The sequence below is a fragment of the Podarcis vaucheri genome, assembly GCF_965113315.1.
Source record: "Podarcis vaucheri genome assembly, chromosome: 4".
Taxonomy (NCBI): domain Eukaryota; kingdom Metazoa; phylum Chordata; class Lepidosauria; order Squamata; family Lacertidae; genus Podarcis; species Podarcis vaucheri.
The window spans coordinates 14622824-14636684 of record NC_138762.1 but is presented as its reverse complement, the minus strand read 5'-3'; the positions used below and the strand labels follow the sequence as shown (position 1 = coordinate 14636684).

At 45.8% G+C, this 13861-nt stretch overlaps 1 protein-coding gene across 23 annotated transcripts in view; it reads left to right on the top strand.

The window, feature by feature from the left end:
* DLG2 (discs large MAGUK scaffold protein 2) overlaps window positions 1-13861 on the top strand; it is a 921944-nt gene that overhangs the window by 349520 nt on the left and 558563 nt on the right. The window contains exon 1 of one of the 23 annotated variants that reach the window (XM_082219053.1): window positions 13030-13179. The exons of the other annotated variants lie outside the window; for them this stretch is intronic. Coding sequence (XP_082075179.1) covers window positions 13045-13179 — 135 coding nt within the window. The 5' untranslated portion in view covers window positions 13030-13044. Of the gene's footprint in view, window positions 1-13029; window positions 13180-13861 lie in introns of those variants that run through there. 23 annotated transcript variants of the gene reach the window in all.

Sequence of the window (13861 nt, the reverse complement as noted above, 5' to 3'; positions counted from 1 at the left end):
CAACCCAAAACAGCATGAGTCACATATTCCTATATGATTTAAATATTTTATATAAAGTATATATAGTTAGGTCATTAGTTCATCTAGCCCAAGACTCTTGACTTTGATCAGGGCCTGACCATGCAAAGGATGTGTGTGTGTGTGTGTGTGTGTGTGTGTGTATATATATATAATCGACTGAACGGGGAAGTCTGTCTGAGGCTGTAGCCTAAGGGACACACTTTTCTTAAGGTCTAGTTTGCTTGGGCTCCTCACGATCCAGAGGGTTGGTGGTATAGCTGGATACTGGGGGCCGTGGTCAGAGACTCTCCTTTACAGCTGGTGAGATCTGGCTGTTAGCTGGCCAGTGTGGGAAATAATAAAAATAAAAATAATAATAATAAAAATAAAAAAATAAAAAAATAAATTATTTATACCCCACCCTCCCCAGCCAAGACCGGGCTCAGGTATAAAAACAATTGATTGAAATACAACTTAAAAACAAGTTTAAAACACAACATTAAAAGGCAGCCTCATTTCAGTAGGAACTCAACTCAAAAACTTTTTGGGGGATGAAAACGTCAAGTCTTCACCAAGGCCAACTATCCAGACTGGTCCTACGTGGGCCAGAAAAAAGCCAGGGAAGTCCCCCAATAGGAGTTCCATCATAGAAGGAGAAAGGAAAAAGGAAAGAGGGGGAGGGGATCAAGTTGATTCCAAGCCAAAGGCCAGGCAGAACAACTCTGTCTTCCAGGCCCTGCGGAAAGAAATCAGATGCTGGATTAGACAGACCATTGATTCATGTCATCCAGTGCTGGATTTTTGTATAAGCTAAACCAGCTATAGCTTAGGGCCCTACTCTCTTGGGGGCCCCCAAAAAAATTAAAGGGAAAAAACCTGGATGTACATTTCCAAAATATAAGATAAAAAAACAAATAAAATTAAACCTACATACAACAACAGTGTTTTGTGTTGTGTACATATTTTGTTATGTGCAAATGGCTTGAGATACCTATTAGGTCCATAAATTACCATATAGCATATATTCAACACAAAAAACAGCGGCAATTTGTTGTTGACAGAGGACAGCTGGACATATAAAGGGCCCCTTTACCTTCAGTTGCTTAGGGCCTCATCAAACCTAAATCTGGCCCTGAAGCCATCAAAGGTGTTTTTAATGTGTCACAAGCTTTTATATAGAGAAAATACAGAGAGGGGAGGAAGATGTCAGGATGTAGCACAGGCACTGGACTATCAGTAACAGATTAGCTCTCAACTGGAAGGATGTGCCCTAATTGCAACGTTTCCCTCACCTGTACTGGGCATCTGAGTGTTTCATAGATGTGACAGGCCAATTGTATTAATTGCATGCAACTTGAATATGAAAATGAGTCACAGCAGCCCTCTGGCTTGTGATGCATCTGTAACGTGGCCCTGCGTGCTGCTGAACAAGCTTCATCCACCCTTGCTACGGCTAAAAATTAGGTGCCTGAAAGTCTCACTGTTTTCCCCATGCACATAACATATGATAGGAAGTCTTGATAGCTGGCTGGCTGGCTGGCTGCCGGTTGCAAACAGTGGGGTTGCAAACTGTTCAACTAGCTGAGCAGCCACACACCTTGGATTCTTAGCAAATGGTATTGGGGAGGAACAATGGACAGGAAGGGCTCACCTCGCTTGTCCCATGCCCAGAAAGCGTGGGTGCAAGTGGTTTTCCCATTTGACTCACCACTTACCCGAGAAAACCCACTCTTTATCACTGAATCAGAGTTGCACGGTGAGTTCCCGCCTCCCCCCGGTGGAAATAAAGACACGTGACACAATTATTTAAGGTGAATGGGCTAAATATCGCCACAACTTTATTGGTTACAGGTGATGAGCGGTATTGGCTTAGGCATTGGTCCTAACCGACTATGCGGCTTCAGCTCGTCCGATTGAAGTCTGGGAAGGGTTAACCACCAGTAGGGGGAGTCCTGCTGATGCACATCAACTCGGAACCCCCCCCCTCCCGGGGTCACCGCTCGGGGGCGTGCCTTAGGCCCTCACCTCCATAGGCTTCGGACAGGGCCACGCCCCCCAGAGGAGCTGGAAGCGGCAAAAGAGGGAGATCCCCAGCTGTGCCTGCATTAAATAGAGCAGGCCACGCCCCCCGGGCCAGCCGATTGGCTGTCCAGGGAATGACGCGACTGGGGATTCCCTCAAGCGTGCAGAGGGGGGCGTGAAGCCCTCAACCCTACCTCCTTTCGAAGGCAGAAGTGGTTCAAGCATCAACCCATTGGAAACCTGACCAACGTTTGCTCAATCAGTGGGTTTTCCCTGGGGGAAAGCGGCAAGACATGTGGCAGCATGGACAAGCCTGGAGAGGAGAGAATCACCAACAAAGGTGCAGAGGCTAACTGCTCTTTCCATCCAAGTCACCATAGGGTACCTAGGAAGCACATCAAATGCTCTAAGCTATGGCATTTCCCCTAAAACCAATGTGGGCTAAGAACTAAAAAGCAAAGTATGTTCTAGCAGATCTTTCCCCCCGGCACTTTGTGAGTGTGGCTTGGCTGGTGGAAGATTCAGAGCCTGCAACTCAGGCGGAAGCAACTCAGATGGCTTGCTATACGTTCAGGCTCTTTGCAGGGAATCCTGAGTGGATGTAAAATGTGCTCTTCTGAATGCCTACCTGTTGTCCTCCCTTTGAAGCCACCAAAGCACTAATCCCAGAAATCATCTCCTGTATTTTCACCTGACCCAACAAGAATAGCCATTTCACCATCATTTCAACCATTTTCATCTTCGATTTCAACACATGCACATCTACATCTCTCTGTTAACCAGCATTGCTAAGGCCACTGTGACCCAGACATTCATCTGTGGTCTCATTCACTCTCTCCCTCCCTTGAGATGACTGATTCTTTTGTGGCTGACTTTAATAGGAAAGTGATTGGTGTCAAATGTACAATCCTTTAGCTCTGGTGAGATAAAAGCTGAAAGTGGATGCGCCGCCTTCCGAGCAAAATGTCTCTCGTTTATTGTGGATTTTTATTTACGACCTGCTTTTTCTTCCATTCCTACCATGTGTGTATTATTTTGCTGGTACATTCATGAGAATTGAGCCTGTTGTGCTTTTTGTGAAGAATATGGAGGCAGCAGTTCTGCCAGAACCTTTGACACTGAGGAAGGGTTGCCAGCTTTCAATCAACCTCTTTCACAGGAGCCTGCTGAACAGGTGTTAATGTTTTTGTTCATTGCCAGGGATTGGGAATCTGCGGCCTTCTGGATGTTGCCAGACCACAGCTCCCATCATTTGCCATGCTAGCTGAGGCTGCTGGGAGTTGGAGAAGGCTTCTTTAGGCATTGCTTTCTGCTCAGGTTGTTTCATGTCAAATAAGGGTAATTCTGCAATAGTGATACAAGGTTTGATGAATGGGCAAACAACTCCCTGCAAACCTCCACTTTTACACAATAAACTATTTTTGTTTCTTTGACCTACACTGGCTCCCAGTACATTTCCAAGCACAATTCAAAGTGTTGGTGCTGACCTTTAAAGCCCTAAACGGCCTTGGTCCAGTATACCTGAAGGAGCATCTCCTCCCCCATCGTTCTGCGCGGACACTGAAGTCCAGCGCCGAGGGCCTTCTGGCAGTTCCCTCACTGCGAGAAGCCACGTTACAGGGAACAAGGCAGAGGGCCTTCTCGGTAGTGGCACCCACCCTGTGGAACGCCCTCCCACCAGATATGAAAGAGAACAATAACTACCAAACTTTTAGAAGACATCTGAAGGCAGCCCTGTTTAGGGAAGCTTTTAATGTTGAATAGGTTATTGTATTTTAGTGTTCTGTTGGAAGCCGCTAAGAGTGGCTGGAAATACCCGCCCATCTGGCTGGTTATAAATAATAAATTATTATTATTATTATTACTATTATTATTATGAGTTATACACGCCCTCCCCCAATGAATTGTCTTCCCCAAAGCATTATAATTGGAAGAATCATAGATTAAGAACATAAGAACACAAGAAGATATTGCTGGATCAAAGCCAATGGCTTACCCTGTCCAGCAACTTGTTCTCACAATGGCCAGCCAGATGGCGGTGGGAAAACCACAAGCAAGATTCCAGCACAAGAGTAATCACTCAATCAATCAATCAATCAATCAATGAGGTTGGTTTGCAAGAAAATGTGACCCAAGTTAGAATCATAGAATCATAGAGTTGGAAGAGACCACAAGGGCCATCGAGTCCAACCCCCTGCCAAGCAGGAAACACCATCAGAGCACTCCTGACATATGGTTGTCAAGCCTCTGCTTAAAGACCTCCAAAGTAGGAGACTCCACCACACTCCTTGGCAGCAAATTCCACTGTCAAACAGCTCTTACTGTCAGGAAGTTCTTCCTAATGTTTAGGTGGAATCTTCTTTCTTGTAGTTTGGATCCATTGCTCCGTGTCCGCTTCTCCGGAGCAGCAGAAAACAACCTTTCTCCCTCCTCTATGTGACATCCTTTTATATATTTGAACATGGCTATCATATCACCCCTTAACCTCCTCTTCTCCAGGCTAAACATGCCCAGCTCCCTTAGCCGTTCCTCATAAGGCATCGTTTCCAGGCCTTTGACCATTTTGGTTGCCCTCCTCTGGACACGTTCCAGTTTGTCAGTGTCCTTCTTGAACTGTGGTGCCCAGAACTGGACACAGTACTCCAGGTGAGGTCTGACCAGAGCAGAATACCTCTTGCCATCCCTACTCTTCTGAATACCTCTTACTCATCCCTACTTAGGTGAAATGTTTGGTTAATTTGGCACCCAATATCCATTGAGATATTTGGCAGGGGAGAATTGTGCAAAAGAAATAAATAATTTGAGGGGGAACAGTTGAATTGGAGCATATTAGAATTAGAGTTTGGAGGGCTGTAGCGCAGAGTTTTGACGCAGAAGGTCCCTTGGCATCTCCAGGTAGGCCAGTCTGAAACCACAGAGAACTGCTGCCGGTCAGTGTAGGGTAGCCAACTGAACCAGGTGAACCAGCAGATCTGACTCAGTGTAGTGCAGCCTCTTGGATTTCTGTGTAATGACTGACAGCAGAATCCTAGCCTTGTCTCTCCAGAACTAAGTCTATTGGATTGGGTGGGGCTTACTCCCAGGTAAGTGGCCTTAGGGTTGCAACCTACGTGCATCTTCACCAGCTTATTATTAAATAGAGCAAACAAACAAACAAATAAGGAATTGCCTCTTCCATGCCTCCTACTATTTCACGTAATATTCCTTAGCCCTCCTCCTAAGTCTTCTTACTCCAGCACCTACTATGTCCAGTCTCTACAACTGAGCAGCCTTCATGATGTAGAATCTGAGTGTTCTGAAGGGATCGCTGTCCCCTCAAGTCCTAAGGGAAGAGTTTATACCGAGCTACGATCTGTAAGCAGAATGCATTTCAAAAAGAAAAATAGCAAAGGATTCGGGTGAATTATCTGCATTGAGCTCCCGTCTGCAATCATTTGTGTTCCTTTAGCTCCTTCACCTGGTGAAAAATGCAATAGTCAGAAATGGACACATTCCAGGCTCTGTGCAGACCAATTTTTCTCACTATCCTTGCCGCTGCATCATAAAAGGCATTTCTTTGGGGAAATAAGATTTAATGTTTCTATTAGGCTGTCAAAGAGGAAAGAAAGAGAATTACAAATTAAACCGGGAGTTGATTTCTGTGAAGAGCTACATGTTTCACCGGCTCAGAGCTCCAAAGACAACCAAACAAATACAGCGGCTGCGGTCTTGTACCCACTTTCCTGTAACTGCCATTGAATTAATTGGGCATTGCTGCTACTGTAAGTAAACATACATAGGAGCAAGGCTGGCTTATGGTTTTTTGTGGCTTGAGACCAAACAGAACACAGCGTCCCTCTGCCGCTGCCTCTTCTGCAATCCCTGCCTGCTACCACCTCTTCCTCCACAGCCCACCCGCCTCTTCTGCCTTCTCTGCAGCCCCCCTGCACTGAAGGGGCTGGGAGAATAAAAGGGGGCCAGGGGGCCTCCTTTTCTTGCACTCCTAGTAAAATCCCTTAGAAGAAACTTTAATTTCATGTAAAATTATTTGTTAGGCACTTGGCTGAGAAGGAATGGTGGAGACCGTCTCCCCATCCTGACCTTTCCAGAGAGGAGGAAAAGGAAGACAGTTTAGATTTACAAAAGGAGTTTGAGGGAGGTGACAGCTCTGTTAGAATATAGTTCCATTCCACCTTCAGAACAGGTGTGTGGAGTTGTTGTAGGTCACATGTCTGTTTACTTCCAGCACAGTCTGCTGGGAACTTCCGTCATATATAGCTTTTGCCTATGCTGTTTGCTTGGACACGAAGGGAAGCAGACATGTTTTTCCTTTGTCCTGCTGCTGAATAAATGCTTGTAAATATGCTTACATATGCCTCTGTCCGCTACTTCTGTTGCAAAGATTTCTTATCTCTGCTGGCTTGCGTGCTCAGTCCCTAAAGGTCTCTGAGGCCTGAGTCACAGTTTTTGATGCTGTTCTGAGAACTGGAGTTCGCCCGGCTGCCGTCCGGAGGGCTGGAGCCAGCTGGGGGCCTGCCAATTGCCCCCATCTCCCCAGACACATCCCAACAAGCTCAGACACAGATGAGGGGGAAAGTTAGGAAATAATGGGAGAGGAGGAGGCAGGACCAGAACAGCAGCTGGCTGACACAGTGTCTTTAGAAAGCATTCCAGACCACCACCACCCATCTCCCAGAACCCAGCGAACCTTAAAGGTAGGAGAACAAAGATCTTGAAGACAGAGGGCATGTAGCAGCACCCATAGAAGTGATGAATGAAGAAGTGGGAGAGATGGGGGGTGTGGAGATTCACTTGGGACAATGCCATTATCCAAGAGGCTGGGTTCTATAGCCACTCTCTGTAATATTGAAATAAAAAAGGATGGTAAGAAACTTTTCCTTGTCTTTATACTTTCCTGGGTGACCAGCTGGGAGCTGCTGACGGCATCCTGACATTATTTTTATCTGACAAAAGTTGGCAGGGATGTCTCACCTGATTAATGACGTGGGGGCATCAGTTACTGTTCATTTATGCAGGTGACGCACAATGAACACCTTGGAACATACCTGGATTAAATGACCCTCCATACATTACCCTCCAAGTGTCCCTTTTTCCCAGGGACAGTCCCAGATTTACAGAAGCCGTCCCCATTTCTGATTTGATCCTGCTTTTAGTTAGGACATCCCTATTTTCATTGGAGAAATGTGGGAGGGTATGCCATACAAGCAGTTTCTCTGAGATCGTATCAGGGTGGATTTCAGAGAGGAAATACCTCCTGTAGACTTAAGAGTTGTGTAGATGAGTGGATTTCAGCAGGTATTATCTACATGAGAACCTACATCAGCAGTTGTAGTTTTCAGAAGTCCTTTCCTCTTTGACATCTCACCACTCAAGTGGGCTACTTCATGTTTGCATCAAGTGAGGACATGGGCTGTTGTAGGCTTAGCAAACCAATGTAGTCCTAGCACCACAAAGGAATTTTTCCACGTAAGCTTATGCCATCTCAAAAGCAGCATTTTTCTACTGAGTCAGCTCACATCTTTGTCTGACAGTGATAAATTGTGGAGCAATCAAGGGATGGGCTGAGATCTATGAATCAGCAGTCTCTCCTTACTAGAAAATGCTTTCATTATCGTGGCTTCCTACAAAGCACCATGAGAAATGTAGAATGAGGGTGATGCTGTGCCTATATTAGTCGGCAATCCAGTTTTGACGTGGAAATGTCATAGGCCTGTTTTTCTTTTATTTTCTCTGCCACAATTCCCGTGCCTTTAAACAGGTAAAACCATCTCATGCTTTAAGAACTTTAAGAAAAGACCATTCCCTTGTAGATGTCTCTGTGCCATGCACATGTTAAACATAGATCCCTGGAAGAAAAGGTCAACCTATGAGAGTTCAGACTTGCGCTTAGTGATTTTCCACACCTGCGGGTCTGGTTGTGCATAGCTAGCCTGGCAGGCCCACGTTTTAACTGATTTTAATATTGTGTTTTTAAATTGTTACAACCTCCCCTGGGACCCCATGGTGAAGGGTAGATGATGGTGATGACGATTGATGATGATGATGATTCCATGTGTAATAGCTTGGATCCTAAGATAACTCAAACTTTATGAAAACAAAGTTGAGTGCACCTCTGTCTGATTTTGGAAAATTCTTGCCTCCTATATTGTGTTGTTTGGAGACATCACCTTGCCAACAAAGGTCCGTATAGTTAAAGCTATGGTTTTCCCAGTAGTGATGTATGGAAGTGAGATCTGGACCATAAAGAAGGCTGATCGCCGAATAATTGATGCTTTTGAATTATGGTGCTGGAGGAGACTCTTGAGAGTCCCATGGACTTCAAGAAGATCAAACCTATCCATTCTTAAGGAAATCAGCCCTGAGTGCTCACTGGAAGGACAGATCCTGAAGCTGAGGCTCCAATACTTTGTCCATCTCATGAGAAGAGAAGACTCCCTGGAAAAGACCCTGATGTTGGGAAAGATGGAGGATACAAGGAGAAGGGGACGGCAGAGGACGAGATAGTTGGACAGTGTTCTCGAAGCTACCAGCATGAGTTTGACCAAACTGCGGGAGGCAGTGGAAGTGGAAGACAGGAGTGCCTGGCGTGCTCTGGTCTAGGGGGTCACGAAGAGTTGGACACGACTAAACGACTAAACAACAACAACCACATTTCACATTGTTCAGGAAGGCCCCCTGATGCCCCCCTGGGTGAGGCTTTTTGGAGGGTTGCATGTGGCTTCAGGAGGGATGAGGGAACTGGGTGCTTCCCTTCTGTGAACTTTCTTAAATTAACTGTCCTTAGGATCCAAATCCATGCCTTGTAAATGCGAGTGATGCCAATTGGACAAGGAAGAAAACCAGTCCTATTGTACTCCTGTATCTTTTCCAAAGAGTGGATATATATATAAATGAGCAGACAAAGCATTACATTGCTATCTGCTAGTTGGCACACAGCCAGTTGCTGCTAAAGAGGCAGCTACAGGAGACGAGTGCAAAAGCTGGTGATGCTAGGAAAGTTGAGAACTGCGGAGTGAACAATGGAGACATTTTTTGTGCTCTAGCAGGGGCAGATTTACCCCTATCTGCACGAGGACAGAGTGGAGCCATGCAATATGGGCCTCAATGTTGGCTTCTTGGCACCACTTCAGTCTACCCACCCAGCTGCCATTTGTTTCAGTTCAGGATTAGCTAGTCGCTGTCCGGGGTGCTGAGTGAGAATTTTGGGAAGGGAACCATAGATTGCCAGTTGTGGAGGTGGAGGCTTTTCCCTGCTCCATATTAACAACACAGTGGTTGACCTTAATTCAGTCAACCTGGTAGTGCAAGCAACATGGCAGGTTCTTAGCCACTCTCTTAAGTACCCTGAGCCACATTCACCCAACCTATCTATCCTTGTTGGTTAGCTCAAGAAGTGGAGAGGGCACACTTCTTGCAAGAGGTTGAGGCTTGCTACCACTGAATGCTGGTCTATATGGGTGGTGGTGAATGGGTGATACCAGGCGTTGATTGGCTTTTGTTGATTTAACCCAGGCTTCCTCTAATTTGGCCCTCCAGATGTTTTTGGCCTACAACTCCCATGATCCCTAGCTAGCAGGACCAGTGGTCAGGGATGATGGGAATTGTAGTCTCAAAAGATCTGGAGGGCCTAGGTTGAGGAAGCCTGATTTAACTGCTTTGAGCCAAGGTGGCATTGCCAAAACGGGAGGCAGGGAGATTCTTCCCATTGTGCCCAAACTTACTGGGTTTTTATCATTAAGATGATAAACCTGGTCCTTTATACCCATTGGATTTTTGCATATCTTCATACCAGTAGGAGAGTAGAACAGCAGTTGGACAAATGTCTAGATTGGGCCTGGTAGTTGCGACATATTAATTGTGAATGTTGCTGTGGGGTATCCAAATTGTCTCAGTGTCAACAAACCTTAATGAGACGCTAATGAAGCAGCGGGCTGGGAACTCATTAGACTGCTCTTTAACCTTTGCCGCTGAGGACACAACCTAGAAATCAAACTAACATCGCACTGCATGCAGATGATTGATATGAATATTATTGTATGTCTTTGTTCTCTTAGGTTGCTTTAAAACAACAACTTATATTTGCCAACAACTAGACAGCAAATATTATACTCCTGGTATTTTATTTAAGCCATTTTAAGGGACACATGGACACTGCATTCCTTCAGGGCTTGTTTTAAATTCCTGATCTTTGCTCTGAAATCTTCCTCATGGAAAGTCCATGCAGAACGTCCCAGGTTCAGCCGCCAACATTCCCTGTAAAAATTGTCTAGAATGATGGGAGGTGTAGTCCAACAGCATCTGAGGATACAAGGTAGAAAAATAGTGCGCCCAACACACCCAAGAACAGCAAGCAGTCATCTCTGTCCACTCCCTGCCTTTTATCATCTACCACCTGAGGCAGCCACCTCACTCTTCCTAATGTTTAGGGCCGGCCCTATTCCTAATACCATTTTGTCTAAACTTGAGGTGAAGGAAGAAACCATGGGAGACTGCTGAAACTAATGCAGCTTTGAGAGCACATTCCAACCAGCAACCCTTTGATTTATGTGACAAAATATACAATGCATACTCCCAATTAGAGCCGGTTCCTTTGCCATAGGCAGCAAATATTGGGCCCTGTTACTGGGATCTTTGTTTATGATTTCTTTATTTTTTTCTCCCTCAGTTTGCAGAAATTTATGGGTCATCAGCAAATTCCTGAGATGCATGAGAGAGAAAGCAATTGATCAGTTAAACCACTCCACTTCTATTCAGTGGCACAATAAGCCATAGCTCCCGATTGAAAACCAGGGAGCTTGTTCCTTCTACATGCGTGTGCTATAGCATAGGCAAAATCCAGTATATAAGAGACAGGAAAAAGGAATGCTTCCGTAGGAGAACAAACGGCTCTTAGAGCAGCAGTAGGTGAAATGTATTCCTCAGCATTAAAATCTCAGCATTCCTCAGCATTAAAAACCAGTGAGGAGTCTGTAGGGTTGCCAGCTTTTTAATTCGTCCAGCTCCTGTTGCTGAAGCAGCAGCCTAATGCTCAGAAATGTAGCTGATTGAGTTTTGGCTGGCATGGCAATTTCAGGGAACAGAAAAGCGTCATCTGTTCAATTTTGGTGACTCTGTGTGCTCTTCAAGGTTCAGGAGCAGGGCTGGTTAAAAAGAAAAAGCTGGCAACTGTATCCCAGAATTTAGGAGAAGGGAGAATTTCAAAAGGTAATTGTACTGGTTTGAGAAGTGTGAATTAAGTCATTTCTTACTGAAATGTGAACAAAACTGAGACCAATAGTGGGTCCAATGGTCAAGAAGACAGTTTCTGCATGTGCTTAAGTGAGGGGCAGATGGGGCTTGTTAACCTGTGAAAGTGGCCCATCTAGGAGACGGAAAACTCTGATCCTAAACCTCTGGAGCCTTGAAAAGTCTAAGGAATAAACCATACATGAATATGGAGAGGAGTCCCTAAGATTGTTGGGTGGCGCCTTCTAAGCCTCCTTCCGACAACTCCTGCAGCTAAGCTGGTGCCAAACATCTTGCTCTGCTTTCCTTTGGACCATATCAGCAAGGCTGAGAGGGAGGTCTTGTCATCTGGGCAGCCCAGGACTCCACCCACACTGCCCAGGCTTGCACCCCAGGGAGGTGTTGCTATTGCTGCAGTTTGACTTCACCCCCGGAGGCGCACTCCATTGTCTCTCAAGACAGATGGATGCCAGCAACATAGGATCCCTTAATGCTGGAATCCCTAAACTTGGCCCTCCAGATTTTTTGGGACCACAATTCTCATAATCCCTGACCACTGGTCCTGTTAGCTAGGGATGATGGGAGTTGTAGTCCCAAAACATCTGGAGGGTTGAGTTTGGGGATGCCAGCCTTAATGCCTGAAGCATGTTAGGGTCTTCCCTGCACTCATGATCATAATAAAGTGTTGCACCACCAGATGTTAAAGAGAACAACAACTACCAGACTTTTAGAAGACATCTGAAGGCAGCCCTGTTTAGGGAAGCTTTTAATGTTTGATGTATCACAGTATTTTAATATTCTTTTGGAAGCCACCCAGAGTGGCTGGGGAAACCCAGCCAGATGGGCGGGGCATTAATAATAATAATAATAATAATAATAATAATAATAATAATAATAATAATAATTGCAAAAGCATGGACCTTAAGAAAAAGAAAATAAAAAAGCTACCACTTTTTTGTAACTTTGATCCTCCTCCTTCTATCTCAGCCTGACATATTAGAAAACATCATTCATGTTCCTCGCATAGTGATATGATTTTGCGAAAGTGCCTCTGTTTAATTTTGCTGTAGCAATGGGGCAATCTCTTTGCCAGTGGATATTTAGGTGGGTACCAAACCCCACTCCTCCTCACCCTACTTTGCTCTCCTGAAACTTCATAGCAAGTCTGCTTTTCAGTGCATACCAATGGACAAAGCATGATCATTTATTAGGGCTCATAAGCAGAACACAGCAGGACAGCTGGTTTATGAACCAGCCTGCTGCAGCCTTTAACCCTTTTACAGCAGTTTCCTCTGCCACAATTAGCTGGCGATAAGGTTTAATCTGCAAGCTACGAAAGGCATTGCCTGTTGATTGCTCTTGGTCAAATCCCCATTAAAGACACAGGAGCAGGCCAAGCCTGTCCTTCCCCAAAAGTTGGCAACCTTATCAGAGAGTGGTAGGCATTGTGCATAAAAAAGGCACAGCTAAGGCAATGCAAGGGAAGGGGGGTCAGTATTTTGCAGTATGAACCCCCCAGATTAAACACACAGTGTGGAAGCTGTGCCTATTGACAGGAAAGGAACTCAGTTCCAAGTAATCTGCTTAGTAATGCACACGCCAGCTTAAGTGGTTTGTGTATTGCAGTCATAATGGAGGAGGTGGAGGCTAGGGAAGCAGTTGGGGGAGCACATAGTATTGAGAGCGCTCCTTACTGTAGTAGTAGTATCACACACCCAGCTCCGCAGATGCTCTGTGGCTTTAAAAGTGGAGCTGGTCCCAGTGTTTCCCCCCCTGCCTTCCTTGCCTGGACCTAAGATGGATGCTTCTGCGGCAGCACAGCCCACAAGCCAGCTTTGCCCTGCCTGGCTGTTCTGCTTCTCTTGGAAGCTGGCTCCAGACAAGTCGTCAGCATTGCAGGAGCTACAGAGTGGAGAGGGCAGTCCCCCCCAGGTAAGGCTCCTGTCGTGAATGCAGAGCTGCTCTTTCAAGGCACACCTGCTCAGGGGGCGAAAGTGCTGAGGGTGCTGCAATGCCGAATTATGGCCCTTTTCTGTCGCGGCTTCTTCCCCCCCACCCCACCCCCCGTCGTATAAACAGAATGCAGTTCTCGGCAAGGGAGCAAAGAGTCATCTGGCTGGTGGTCGTTAAAACTTATTTCTCTGCTCAAGTTTATTGGAGGAGGGAAGTGGAGATGGAGGGGCATTGCCACCCCTGTGTTCCTGGGAGAGCTAATTGCACATGGCTGAAATCAGTAGCTTTGCTTTCCTGTCTAGGGCTACCTTTCGGCCTAGCAAGGCTTTGTTTGACTTTTGGAAATTAGCACGCTGGGGAGAGAGAGGGCTCCTCTGTCTTGAAGGCAAGCATGATGGGCTGAGACTCAACAGGTGCAGCTTCTTGCCCAAGCATATTATTTGGGGAAGTGCTTCTACCATTGTTAGATACCTGTTGGTCACAAGATGCTTCTTTAACCCTTCCTTAAAGGTACTCATAGCAGCATACAGATTTATCTTCTCTCTTGTTTTAATTTTAATAATAACCTTGTGAGGTAGCAAGCAGGGAGAGAGAGGGATAGAGGGGAAACCAGTCAAAGCCATCCAGGGACCTTCTTGGCTGGGTGGGGATTTGAACCTGA